This window comes from Vulpes lagopus, chromosome 18, assembly GCF_018345385.1.
Source record: "Vulpes lagopus strain Blue_001 chromosome 18, ASM1834538v1, whole genome shotgun sequence".
Lineage (NCBI taxonomy): Eukaryota > Metazoa > Chordata > Mammalia > Carnivora > Canidae > Vulpes > Vulpes lagopus.
The window spans coordinates 37,189,481-37,202,177 of record NC_054841.1 but is presented as its reverse complement, the minus strand read 5'-3'; the positions used below and the strand labels follow the sequence as shown (position 1 = coordinate 37,202,177).

At 37.4% G+C, this 12,697-nt stretch overlaps 1 protein-coding gene and 1 long non-coding RNA gene across 2 annotated transcripts; one reads left to right on the top strand and one right to left on the bottom strand.

Moving 5' to 3' along the window:
• The first annotated feature begins 368 nt into the window (after positions 1 to 368).
• On the top strand, positions 369 to 9,965 carry LOC121477675. Its single transcript, XR_005984331.1, has 3 exons — positions 369 to 480; positions 9,491 to 9,578; positions 9,840 to 9,965. It is a non-coding gene; the product is annotated as an uncharacterized LOC121477675 (long non-coding RNA).
• On the bottom strand, positions 2,906 to 5,303 carry LOC121477674 (cysteine and histidine-rich domain-containing protein 1). The gene has a single exon (XM_041732087.1). It carries the CDS (start codon positions 5,201 to 5,203, stop codon positions 4,208 to 4,210), a length of 996 nt encoding a protein of 331 aa, XP_041588021.1. The 5' UTR covers positions 5,204 to 5,303; the 3' UTR covers positions 2,906 to 4,207.
• Positions 9,966 to 12,697: the final 2,732 nt, after the last annotated feature.

Genomic DNA, 12,697 nt, shown 5'->3' with positions numbered 1-12,697 from the left:
TTTCCTAAGACGAGGGGTCAGCTGGGTTGTTCTGGTCTTATCTGGGCTTGCAAATGTGTTTGTGATCAGCTGGAGATTGGGAAGGGAAGAGGCTGTGCTCTTCTTTGCTGGGATCTCGCGTGTCTGGGACTCTGCAGACTTTAGTTGGTCCAGGAGAGCCTTGGCTGGGACAACTGGGATGTCTTCCATGTGGTCTCTTATGATTCAACAAGGTTAGCCCAGGACTGTTCACATGATAGCGGGGCAGGTTCTGAGAGAAAGTCAAAGTCTACAGATCCCCCTGAGGCTTAGGTTTGGAACTGGCACATCATCGCTTCTGCTATATCTAATTACTTAAGCAAATCACAAGGTAGACCAGGTGCAAGGAGTGAGAAACTGCCACTACTTGAAGGAAGGCATTGTGAAACCACATTATGGAGAATATGGTTCAGAGGATGGTGAAGAATTAAAGGCTTTTTGCAACGAAAGCATCACGTATGTGTATGTTTGTATACATATTTTCTCTCTATCAGTCTGAAATCTTGAAAATAAGCCAATATTTTATCATCTTATATAACTGGTATTAGTGGTGTTGCTTAGAATATACTTCTTTTGGTTTTGAGTTTACAAAATCTCTCCTATTCTACCGAGAATAGTTCTTTGCTTATCCTTTGGTACTTTGTTCCATCCCCAATCCAATGTAGGAGTTTATGGGGTTCTGAATTGGGTGCTCTAGCTGAAACAACTGGTCGGGGATCAGAATAAAACTAAGGCTGGGACAATAAGAGTCCTTTTGTCAGAAAATTAATATGGCAGATCCATTTAAGAAGAGAATTTGGCTGAGTCAGTTGAGCATCTGCCTTTGGCTCAGGTCATGATCTCAGGGTCCTGGGATTGAGCCCCACATCGATTGAGCTCTCTGCTCGGCAGGGAGTCTGCGTCTCTCTCTCCCTCTGTGCTCTCTGTGTCCCTCTCTGCCTCTGTCTTTCTCTCCCTGTCTCAAATAATTGAATAAAATCTTAAAAGAGAGAGAATTTGGTTGAAGCTTAATCAGCTTAAAGGCTGATTGTTTAAATCTTTCCTCCATTTTGAGGCATTCTGGTAAATATCTTTTATCTTTCTTTCTAAGGCAGAACATCAAGCTGTCATAGGTTATTAGATCTCTAGATTAGCAGTCAACATAAAATTGTTTTAGAATCTATCCCATTTCCTTACCCACTTTCTCTTTTTTTGCCATGGTTCAAGATTTTCTCATAAGAAAACAACATGTTTTTGATATGCAGCAGATGTTTGATTCTGGAACTAAAGGGTTCTGCCCAGCATTGGTGAGGAGAGCACTTTGCCTGGCTTTGTTTTTGCACTGTCTGTGAAAGAGAAACATGCTTGTAGCTTCATTACTGAACAGAAGGGATGTTTAAAAATATGTGAATAATTAGCTGTATAAGGAAATTCTAATGGCAGGGAACAGCAGTTGATCTGTATGTAATGAGAAGCACATCCAGCAAACCATTCAATAAGAGAGGAAGGAACATACCTGTCAATAAATATTTAGAATTGACATGAATCATTAATAATGAGAGAAGACTATAAACTTTCACAGAAGACCTGCCATGTGACAGTCACTATGTTCTAATTTTATGATAAACTTGATAGGTATTTATTATGATCCCCTGTAAGAGATGCTGCTGGTTCCCTGGCTGTAAGGTGGGACCAACTTTGGTATAATTCTGGCACCAGCACTGAGGCTTAACTTTTTTAACTCTTTCCCATGCTCTATCCTTCTTTCCCCACTTTCTTTCTCCTGAGAGCACACTCCATAAATTTTACACAAAATCTCCCCTCTCAGGTTCTGCTCCTTGGGAAACTGACTCAAGACACTCTGTTTTATTGATGGGATCATGGACTCTCATACAGGTCGGAAACTGGATGAGGACAGCGCAGCTCATTTATGGAAGAACTGGAATTCAAATCTCAGCTTTTTTCACTTTACAATAAACTAATTCTTACTGTAATTTTTATGTAGTTAGTAGCTGAGATAATTAAAATAGTCTTCTGTCTCTGTGCATGTCAGTACCAACACCATACTGACAACCATATGCTAGTAACCATGGATCAAGTCTTAGATCTGAATTACTGGTTCCAGGTTGTCAATATCTCTACTTGGATGTTTGAGACATTTTGAACTCAGGATATAGAACTGAGCATCTTATTACCCACCAAGGCTGCCCTTTGCAACCTGTTAAAACTCAGCTGATGGCAACTGCCTCCTTCTAGCTGCCCAGCCCCAAATCTTCGAGGCACTCCTGATTGCTATTGTTCTCTTACCTCCAATCAATCAGAGAATCAGTCCTGTTTTAATCTACATTCAAAATACATTCAGAAGCTGATCATTTCTCTCAACTGGCTCCGTTACCACTATGATCTGAGCTGCCATTATCTTTTTTCTTTAAATTGGTGCCAAAGCCTGGCTTAACTGGCTTCCCCACCCTCTTGCCTCCAAACAGCTAATTCTCAGCACAAGAAAGAGCCAGAGAAATCCTTTCAGTGTGTAAATGAGCCAGGCCTGCTGCTGGCTTCTCATTTCCTCTAGAGTAAAAGGCAAGGCTTAAATTGGTCTGCAATATCCCATCTGATGTGCCCCACCCCGCCTCTAATACTTCTCCTACTACTCTTTCCCCTCACTCAGTCACTCCTGGCATGCTGCCTCCCTTCTCTTCCTCACTTGCACAGAAATGCTTCTACATGAGAACCTTTGTGCTGGCTGTTCCCACTGCCTGGGACACTATTCCTCGATATATTTTTAGGACTCCCTCTCTCACCTTGAGTTTTTGCTCAAACATCACCTTTTTATTTAAAATAGCACCAGAACTCTAACAAAAATTTTCCCTTATCCTACTTTACTTTTTATTTTTATTTTTTTTTTTTGGGAAATAATTTTAATCTACATTAGCATAATTCATACCCAAATTTCTTAAGTTCTGCCAGAGTTTTGGCCTTCAAAACATTTCTTAATTTTAGTTTTCTTGGTGAGCTAGCTCTGCATTGCCTTTAAAAGTAAACTATCCTTTAATGGGTTCAATTAGCATAAACAATCTAAATCTGTGATACCTGTATCTAATGAAGTACAATATATAAACAACACTGTATCACCTAGAATTGTTAAGCTTTTCATGAAAGCCTAAAAAATAACTCCAAAAGAATTAAGCTATTTTATTTAACAGGTAATAGATATTTCTCATAAAGCGAAGCTTAAATATTTAATTTTTTGATACCCTAAAATGTATTTCATAAGCCTTTAAGTCTATGGTTTTATACAGTTTTCCATCAGGGAGGCCAGATATACATATACACACACACTTATATACACACATATGTGTGTGTATATATATAATTTCTTTTACATGTAACTAATTAAAGATTTTAAGAGGGTGGAGGCTATAAATTAGGTGCAATTTAGTCATAACACCATACAAAGACCTTACATAATAATCAGGAAAGAGATGTTTAACATTATTGCTTAGTCTTAATAAAAAGGCAAATTTTAACCAAACTGATACCTCTCCACTCTCATGTTTTATATACATTTAAATCATAGTGCTTAAAGTAATACAGGTACTGATATAATGTTTTAATTTAATGAGTTGTAAACAAATTCCAATTTATTATTCAATGCATATATTCCCCTTTAGCTACTATGCTACCTCAGAATTATTCCTTCTAGAAAAAGTAACCTTCCCAAGGATAAAACAATGCAGAGCTTCTTCTCCTCCTTTAAGTTTTTCAAGTATTATAGGAACACAAACTCATGAAAAAACTACTTAAAAATCCAACATCCCATCTTGCTTTACTAATTATGGGATGAAGAAAGAGATGTGAACAAAACAAACATTCTTTTACACTTCTCTGTTAAACGTAAAGGTATACCAAGAAATACTGTAACTGTTTATGAGCTACCTTCTAGCTTTTCAAGTATAGGACACAACTATAGTTCTGTCAACTGAGGAGAAATGAATAGTCAACCTTAGGTAACTAAAAAAAGACGGGAGGCACGAAAAGATAAACTGACTTTGGCTTTTAAGAACCTACCATTGACCCTGAACTGCCAGATTCAACAACAGCAACAGCAACAATAACGACAGCAACAACAAAAGAGGACAGCAGCAAGCCACCATTTTACCATACAGTAAGAATTCTGAAAATAGGCAATACATTTTTTTCCCCTGTCAGCTCATTCTGTTGTATCTTCTTGTTTCTCCTGCTTTTTGGTAGCAGGCAGTTCAAGGCTTGCCCACTGCATAGGTTCAGCTTTTCTCATGGTGATCTCAATCTTTGTTGCAGTCATAGTTACATAACTTCGTGTTACATCAATCACACCCCATAATTTCACATTTTGATGAAATTCCTTCTCTCCTTCAAATACAATGTGCACATTTAACAATGTACTATTTGCTACTACTCGGCTAAGTTCTGGAAGTGAATTTTTAGCATAGATTGAAATGGTTACTTCACCCCCTGTTTGATGCCAGTCATGTCTACATGGAACAACTTTTTTCCCAGCATCCTTCTTAGTCCACATGTGTTTCCCTGTTGTACAGCCCTCTTGGGCTAAGAATGTATTGAAATCAGAAGTTTTTCTTCTACAACAGCTCCAGTATTTCATCCCTTCATGAAAAATAGGTACTCCAGAATGATATACACAGACTTCTTCAAGACTCTGTAGACCTTGATATGTCTTTGTACACCCTCCATTTTTACATGAGGTCCCAATCTTAATTTCATCACTGTCCTCTTCTTTCTTACTTTCTTCATTCCCCGAGGATAGTTTAAGTTTGTCAAGTGCTTGTTTTAGCGAGGCAGATATTTTTAATTCCAAGTTTGTCATTGGTTCATCTGGGCTTGGCCTTTTTATTGCTTCTACTGGCTTAGGGGCTTGAATGATGTGCTCCTGAAACTTGGGTTTCAATTCAGAAAGTTCTTTCTTCTCAGTAGTCTTGACTTCAGGTTTGACTGGCTCAGGTGGCTTCTCACTATTATGCCTACCTTTTGTACAGCCCGCAATGCTTAAAAAATCAGAAAAATCGGTTGTTCTTCTCTTACAGCAAGACCAACCCTTTAAGGCATCATGAAAGACTGGAACACCTGGGTGATACGTGCAAGCATCGTCCGAGTTGGTCTCGGGGTCGAAGCGCTGGCCGCAGCCCCGGTTGTAGCACAGCAGGGCCATCTCTTCTCCCCGCCGGTCACGGGTCTGCTCCGGACGCCGGGAAGAGCAGGCGGGTCCGGGGGCCCACGGTCGCCACCAGCGCGCTGACGGCTGAGGCGGCTGCGGCCCTACTTTAATTTTTAATAGCATTTATATCCTCATGATATACAGTGGTATTGTTAATTAATTAGTTTATTCATTCATGGTTTTTTTCCCCCTCCCTCTCTCCCCACTAGACTGTAACCACAAGAGGAGGGGTGTCTTTGTCTGGTATTAATCACTGATATATTTCATATGACTAGAACAGACTGGTACATAGTAGCACTTAATAAATATGTTGAATAATTAATGAAGCTCATTAGTTTCAGTTTGAGTATCTGTCTTTTGATCAGAATGGGAGCTGTACAGAATGACGTGTTGCGGTTGAATGACTAACGGAAATAACTCAAGCAAAAGTTGTCTGAGTATTTGATTTCTTGAGGTAATTCATCGAAGTAATGATGGCACACATGCAAACATACACATACAAAGCTGATTTTCATTCCTGTTGTCAAGTTGTTCTCTGCCCCTTTTACGTGAGATTTTCTCTTACCATAGGTACTTCATCACTGAGGCATTGGAGGACTGTATCACTTATCAAAGACTTTGATAAATTCTCTTTTGTTTGATTAGCAACTGACCAAGAACACAGAAAAAAAAATAAAAAACAAACCCAAAACCCAAACCAGTTATTTATGAAGCCTCAAATGAAACACAATTCAGATAGTCTGTTTAAAAATCAGTTAACCATTAGCTCTTTCTTTCCACCCCCCCCCAAAGTTAGCATTTTTCACTCTGTCAAAGAAATAGTGTATTTCCTACATCAAATGGGGGATTTTTCATGGCTCATCGGGAGCTACAAAATCCATATGCCCACAGGATGAAATGTTTAATCTGCTTATGCTTTGCTTTTTTCTTACTCTAGTCCCAAACTGCTAAAGAAGGAATTATATAACAAACCTCCTTGACTTCATAATAAGACATATAAGCATATATATGCATAAGAGAGGACTGGAGAGAAACGTCAAAATACTACAGCTTTCCTTAGGAGGAGCAGGGCTCTGGGGGAATTGATATCTGTTTCCTATACATAGTTCTCGTGAGGATTTATATAGTTTCTGGAACATTTTTGTCTTTGGTTGGAAAAAGTTTCAATTCCCTTTACAAGTCCTTCCTCAGTTTTAGAAATTAGGGTGCTTTGTTCAAACTTTAATATTCACTCATCTTAAAAAAGGAAGTAACACAAATATTCTTAAAATATATTTTTTAAAGATTTTATTTATTTATTCATGAGAGACACTGAAAGAGGCAGAGACATAGGCAGAGGAAGAAGCAGGCTCCACGCAGGGAGCCTGATGTGGGACTGGATCCCAGAACTCCAGGACCACGCCCTGAGTTGAAGGCAGATGCTCAACTGCTGAGCACCCAGGCGTCTCTATTCCTTTTTTTTTTTTTAAGATTTTATTTATGTATTCATGAGACCCACAGAGAGAGAGAGAGAGAGAGGCAGAGACACAGGCAGAGGGAGAAGCAGGCTCCATGCAGGGAGCCCGATGTGGGACTCGATCCCGGGTTTCCAGGATCAGGCCCTGGGCTGAAGGTGGCGCTAAACCACTGAGCCACCCAGGCTGCCCAGGAGTCTCTATTCTTAAAATATTTTAAAGAGTGCTTCATTTTATTCTTCTGGACACTTACTCTCTTTCAGTTATATTTTCTTCAACCACTCATACAGCTGTGAAGTTTGGTCTTTTATACATTTCTGAAAGGCCATGTTCTTACAAGTGACACAGTTGTTTGCTGAATGGTACAAGCTCTGATTATTGTTGGAGGGTTATACAGTCTTGATAGTCTCAACACTTTGTGATGAATTCTGAGTTGCCCATTGGTAATCAACAGTGTTGACTACCGCCATGAAGATGAAGTCCCCGACTATTGCCATTACGATATTGAATCTGGAGCTTTAATGTGCTCTTGGCTCCTGAGGCAATCAGCATTTGCCCCAAAATACCTTTGTGGAAAATAAGTGCTTGCTGACAGTTAGAGGTCATGCCCCATAAATATTAGAAGTTCTGGCCGCAGGCATGTTTCAGAGTAGAGTCTTGAACTCTTCAATTATTGGTAACATCTTTCAAACTGCCAACGGCAGGCCTTTCAAACTAATCAAAGTTTAAGACTGATAAGGTAGTTTCCTTTTTGACAACACTTCTTTTTGTGGATGCAGCATTTTTGCAAAATCAAAGAGCTTTCAGTCTATATTGCAGAGGAACACAGTGAGGATAATCTTGATAATATTGCTGAACTTGGCCTTAAGCACAGAGGATCTCTCCGCATCCCACATCCCACCTGCTCCTCCGCCCCATGTCCACACCAAATTCTAATAGCCAAAGGCTTCAACAAGATTTAATGTGAACTTAGGGTTAATGATAGCAAGGGGAGAGAGTGTGAACTAAAATTGTTAATAATGAAACTTTTAAGAAAATGACATATTCTGACGTGGCAGTGATTGTATAGGCAAATCAAAACCAGTTGGGATTTTTGTGTTTTGTTCAAAGAAAAGCAAACTGTGAATATCCATTATGTTGAGCTGGATTTAGAAACAATCAACTTGAAAAGAGAAGTTTATTTCTTGTATATGACCTGGAATTCCTCCCCTCTGAAAACAGGTGCAAGCAGAGACAGCTACATCTTACGTGAGAGGCATAAACATAAAATGTTTCTTGAGGGCATTTATCTTCCCTCTCAGATACAATCCGAGCTTGTACATTGTCATTTAAATGCTAACTTCCATTCCATTCTTTGCTGCAAGGAAGCGCTTATTCATTAATTGGAAAGAAAAGGAAAGAACCCACAGCTGCCCAAGTAGTTAAACTAAACACTTTCTGTTTTCAACATCATCTGCCAAAAATGATGTCTGACATTATGAGAGGAAAAAGATACATACATTTGGAGATTTGAGAAAAAGCACTTCATTTTAACATTACATGATTTTTTTTGTGAAGAAAAAAAAGCCAAAGAAATGCTGGCATTATGTATGTGAATCACAGACACGTGTGTTAAAATATAAAATGTTTGCTTATCTCAGTTCCTGAGTTCTGCCTTAGCCAAAGGTAGTTTCTCCTGGAAGATGTGTAAAAAGACCTTGAGTTTCCAGAAAATTCTTCAGTGAATGTGTCAGTACCCTTAATAGGGCTCTGATGGTTCTCTAAAAGTTACAACTACTTCCCTAAATTACTATTTTTTTTACTTTAGTAGGAACATGGTTTATACATTTAAAAAGATGTGCTTTCAAATTCTTTTTTTTTTCAAATTCTTTCTTAATCAATAGCTTTCTTCTTTTTGCTTTGTAACTTAACTAAGGAACAAAGGAAAGAACAATTTTGAAATTTTATTAAAACATAATTTTTTTAGAATATGTTAAAGCTACAGCTAATTAATATTGATTTAATTTACTGATAATTTACTGATAAATACTGATTGTGTACAGGATCCTACCGAAAAATTAAAATGATAAAAGTCTTCCATTTTCATTTAATTGTTCAGCAGGTTGTTCAATGATAGACTATTTCACTTCCTCAGAAGTAAAATTGCCAATTCTGTCTTCTTCCCCAGCTGTTTCAGTGGCAAACAATTATTCCTTACAATCCAACTTCCTTTTCCTCTTCTTTAGTTCTCAGAACGTGGACTTGATCTGGTTACAACCTCTGCAGGATAACACTAATAAAACGGTTCCTAGGACAGAAGCTGATTAATTTTTTATTTACGTTCTTCCATGGCTTTTTAGAAACTTCTTCTATTTTCCTTGAATGACATTTTCCAATATTGTCAGATTTCCAAATTCTTCTCATCCTCTGATTTTAGCTCAAAAGCCACTTTGAGCAGCTTCTTTGGGCCACCTGTTCCTTCTCCCATGCCAGAGTGACTTCTCCTTCTTCCTTCATTGTCATAATGTGAACTTTAAAAATGCTTGTTGCATAGCTCTTTCTTTTATAATTTTTGGCTCTGTTTCATTCATTATGTGTATGTTTGTAATATATCACAGGCTTTGGGAAAGGCAGAGCACATGTTTCACGCATTTTCCCCATTCCGTTCTGCAAAGTTCATATAAAGGAAGCCTCCAAATATGGATGAAGAATGAACATATTTACATCACTCACGATGTATTTTTATTTTATGTGTGTCAATACATTGGGAATAAGAACAGGTTAGATGTCAATATTTTCAATTAAAACTGTAACATTTCATGTAGTCTTAATATTCTGTCTTTCTCAGGTTAAAGAAGAAAAGACACAAGACTTACAGTGACAAAAGGAAAGTCAGTTCAGGATGCACAAAAGAAAAAAGGAAACTCCTCAGTGCTGTAAATATCCATCATGTTTTGTTTGTTTGAAATTTCCTACTCCATAGTAACAGGAAAAGGACTAGAACCCAGAGTCCTTTAGAGATACAATCACTTTCCGGTAAATATAAGAATGTACCCTCAACTTCTTTGGAATAGTTTTTAATGAGTAATGAATGTCCTTGAAAGAATACACTGCAGTTTGTTTTAAGCAAAACTGAAACATAAATAAAAACAAATGTGCTGTATTCTCTATTTCTGCCTTTTTTGTCTTTATATTAGGAGAAAGGAGATGTGGAATGTCGGGAATTGTTTATAAAATTAGCACACATTGCTCCCATGAACATGGAAAATAGCTGACCCATGGCTGCCCCAGTTTGTTCATCATCGAGGATACACTGTGGACGCCTGTTCTTCCCCAGTCTCTTGGCTGCTGGAGACAAAACTCTGGGTGAGCAAAGTTGGACGGTTTTCAAAACTGTCATCCTTAGTAGATTTACAGACACAAAGAGCTGTCACTAAATTTAGTCAGTGACCCTGAACTTGGAATAATCTGGAACTAGTGCTCTCAGCCAGGACTGTACTAAAGTCTAAGGAGCAATTAGAGGCATATAACAAGATTTGATTCTGACATGTGGAGTGAAAGGTGAATAGAAAAGAATTGAAATGCTGATTGGGTAATTTTAGAGAATGTATATCCAACTGAAGAATGATTTCTTCCAACTGAAGAATGATTTCTTCTTTGCTGAACAGACATAGAGCTACTGGGCAGGGTCAGCTGCCAGCAATGTTCTTATAATCAGCGCTTCTCAAACTTGGGTGTACATAAAAATTACCTGAGGATCAGGTGTATGGTACAGTGATTCAACTCTATACAGGATGCTGTGCTCACAAGGGTGTTGCCATCTGTCGCCACACAGTATCACCAACTGTATTACCTCCACTGTGCCTTTTATTCCTGTGACTTATCCATTCCATAACTGGTAGCTATTGTAACATTGTGTGTCAACTATACTCAAATAAAATAAATAAAAATATAAAGAAATGATGTAAGGGAATAAAATATATACATTTAAGGAAAAAAAGACATGTATTGATGTACTTTCTCAGCATTTGTTTGGGAAAATCTTTCTTTACATTTTTATTTCTCGAATAGAATTTTTCAAGGTTAAGAAAAATTTAATGCTGAGAATCTCAATAAAATGCAGATTCTGGCCTGGGGCCTGAGATTCCACATTTCTAACTGGCTCCCAGTTGATAATGATGCTGCTGGTCCTCAAAACATTTTGATCAAATAAAAAATTACCCCATTCAAAATGCACAATTCAGTGGTTTTTAGTATATTCACATGGTTGTGTACCTATCACCACTACCTAATTCCAAAACATTTTATCACCTCAAAAGGAAACTCTACATTTTGGCCATCACCCTCTCTCATTGTCACTTCTTCCCAGTCCCTGGCAACCTACTTTCTAGGTTTTCTTTTTAAAGAAAGAATCTATTTACTTTCTCTGTGGATTTGCCTATTCTGGTATATTTCATACGAATTGAATCATTCAATACATAATATTTTGTATCTGGCTTCTTTCCTTTAGCATACTATTTCCAGGGTTCATCCTGACTTGTAGTATGAATCAGTGCTTCATTTTTTTTATGGCTAAATAATATTCTGTTGTAAGGACCTACCACATTTCATGTATCTGTTAATTGTTGATAGATCTTGGGATTGTTTCTACTTTTTGACAATTATGAATAATGCTGCCATTAACATTCTTTTTTTTTTTGCCATTAACATTCTTATACAGGTACTTACATGCATGTATATTTTCAGTTATCTTGTGTATATACCTAGGAATGCAATTGTTGGATCATATGGTAACTCTATGTTTCAATATTTGAGGAATTGTCAAATTCCTAAATCCTAAACTAAACCATTTTACATTCCATTGAGCAGTTTATGAAGGTTCCAATTTCTCTACATCCTAGCTAACACTTGAACCAATGTTAATACATTATGATTAAGTCCATACTTCACTCACATTTCCTTGGTTTTCACCCAATGTCTTTTTTGTGTTCCAGGATACCACATTACCCAGGATACCACATTACACTGGTTGTATTTCCTCAGGCTTCTTTTTGCTGTGACAGTTTCTCAAATTTCCTTGTTTTTGAAGGGTACCAGTCAGCTATATTGTAAGATGCCCTTCTTTGGTATTTGTCTAATAATTTTCTGATGATAAGGATGGAGTTATGGGTTTTGAGGTGGTAGATCACAGAGATAGATCATCACATCACATCAAAGGTGCATAAAATGAACATATTTATCTCTATTAATATTGACCTTGATCATTTAGTAAAAGCAGAATTTTTCAGGTTTCTCTATAGTAAAGTAATTCCTTTTTAAAAAAATATATTGGTCAGAACTCATGGATATTTATTTTATACTTCGGGTTATAATCTAGTACTATCTTATTTTGTTTTGCTCAAATTATTTCAGAGTACTCTTTCAGGTGACACACTCTCTTCAATATGAGGCTTGTTGTTTTAAGCACGTCTTTACTTTCCAACACTATAGGATGCCTAGGCTCATTTTGTATATGCCCTTCCTTAGTTGTAGAATCAGACACTTCTCCAAGGAGCCCTGGCTCCTTTTATTGGGTAATGGTCTTTGAAACAAGATCTAGGCATTACATCATTTATTTGTGATTGTTCTGGTTTCTTAATGTAGGCCTTTATTGCTATGACCTTCCTTCTTAGAACTGTTTTGCTGCATCCTGTAATTTTTGTAAGTTGTATTTCTATTTTCATTTGTCTCTAGACATTTTCTTAGTTCTCTTTTGATTTCTTCTTTGATCCATTCATTGTTCAGTAGCATGTTTAAGTCCCCTACTATTATTATATTGCTGTGTATTTCTCCCCTAAGGTCTGTTGTTAATATTATATATTATATAATTAGGTGTTCCTATGTTGGGTGCATAAATATTTACAAAATTATATCCTCTTGCTTGACCCCTTTAGTACTGTGGATTTTATTCCAAATGTGATGGGAAGCTGATAGCAGATTGTATTTTCCAAAGCTGGTAACAAATATATCACCTATCCCATGTGCTCTTCCAGCATGTGACCTTGCTATTTCCCCC

Bases quoted from the DNA above. Each gene is read 5' to 3' on its own strand.
- LOC121477674 (XM_041732087.1), bottom strand. From the start codon at position 5,203: ATGGCCCTGCTGTGCTACAACCGGGGCTGCGGCCAGCGCTTCGACCCC.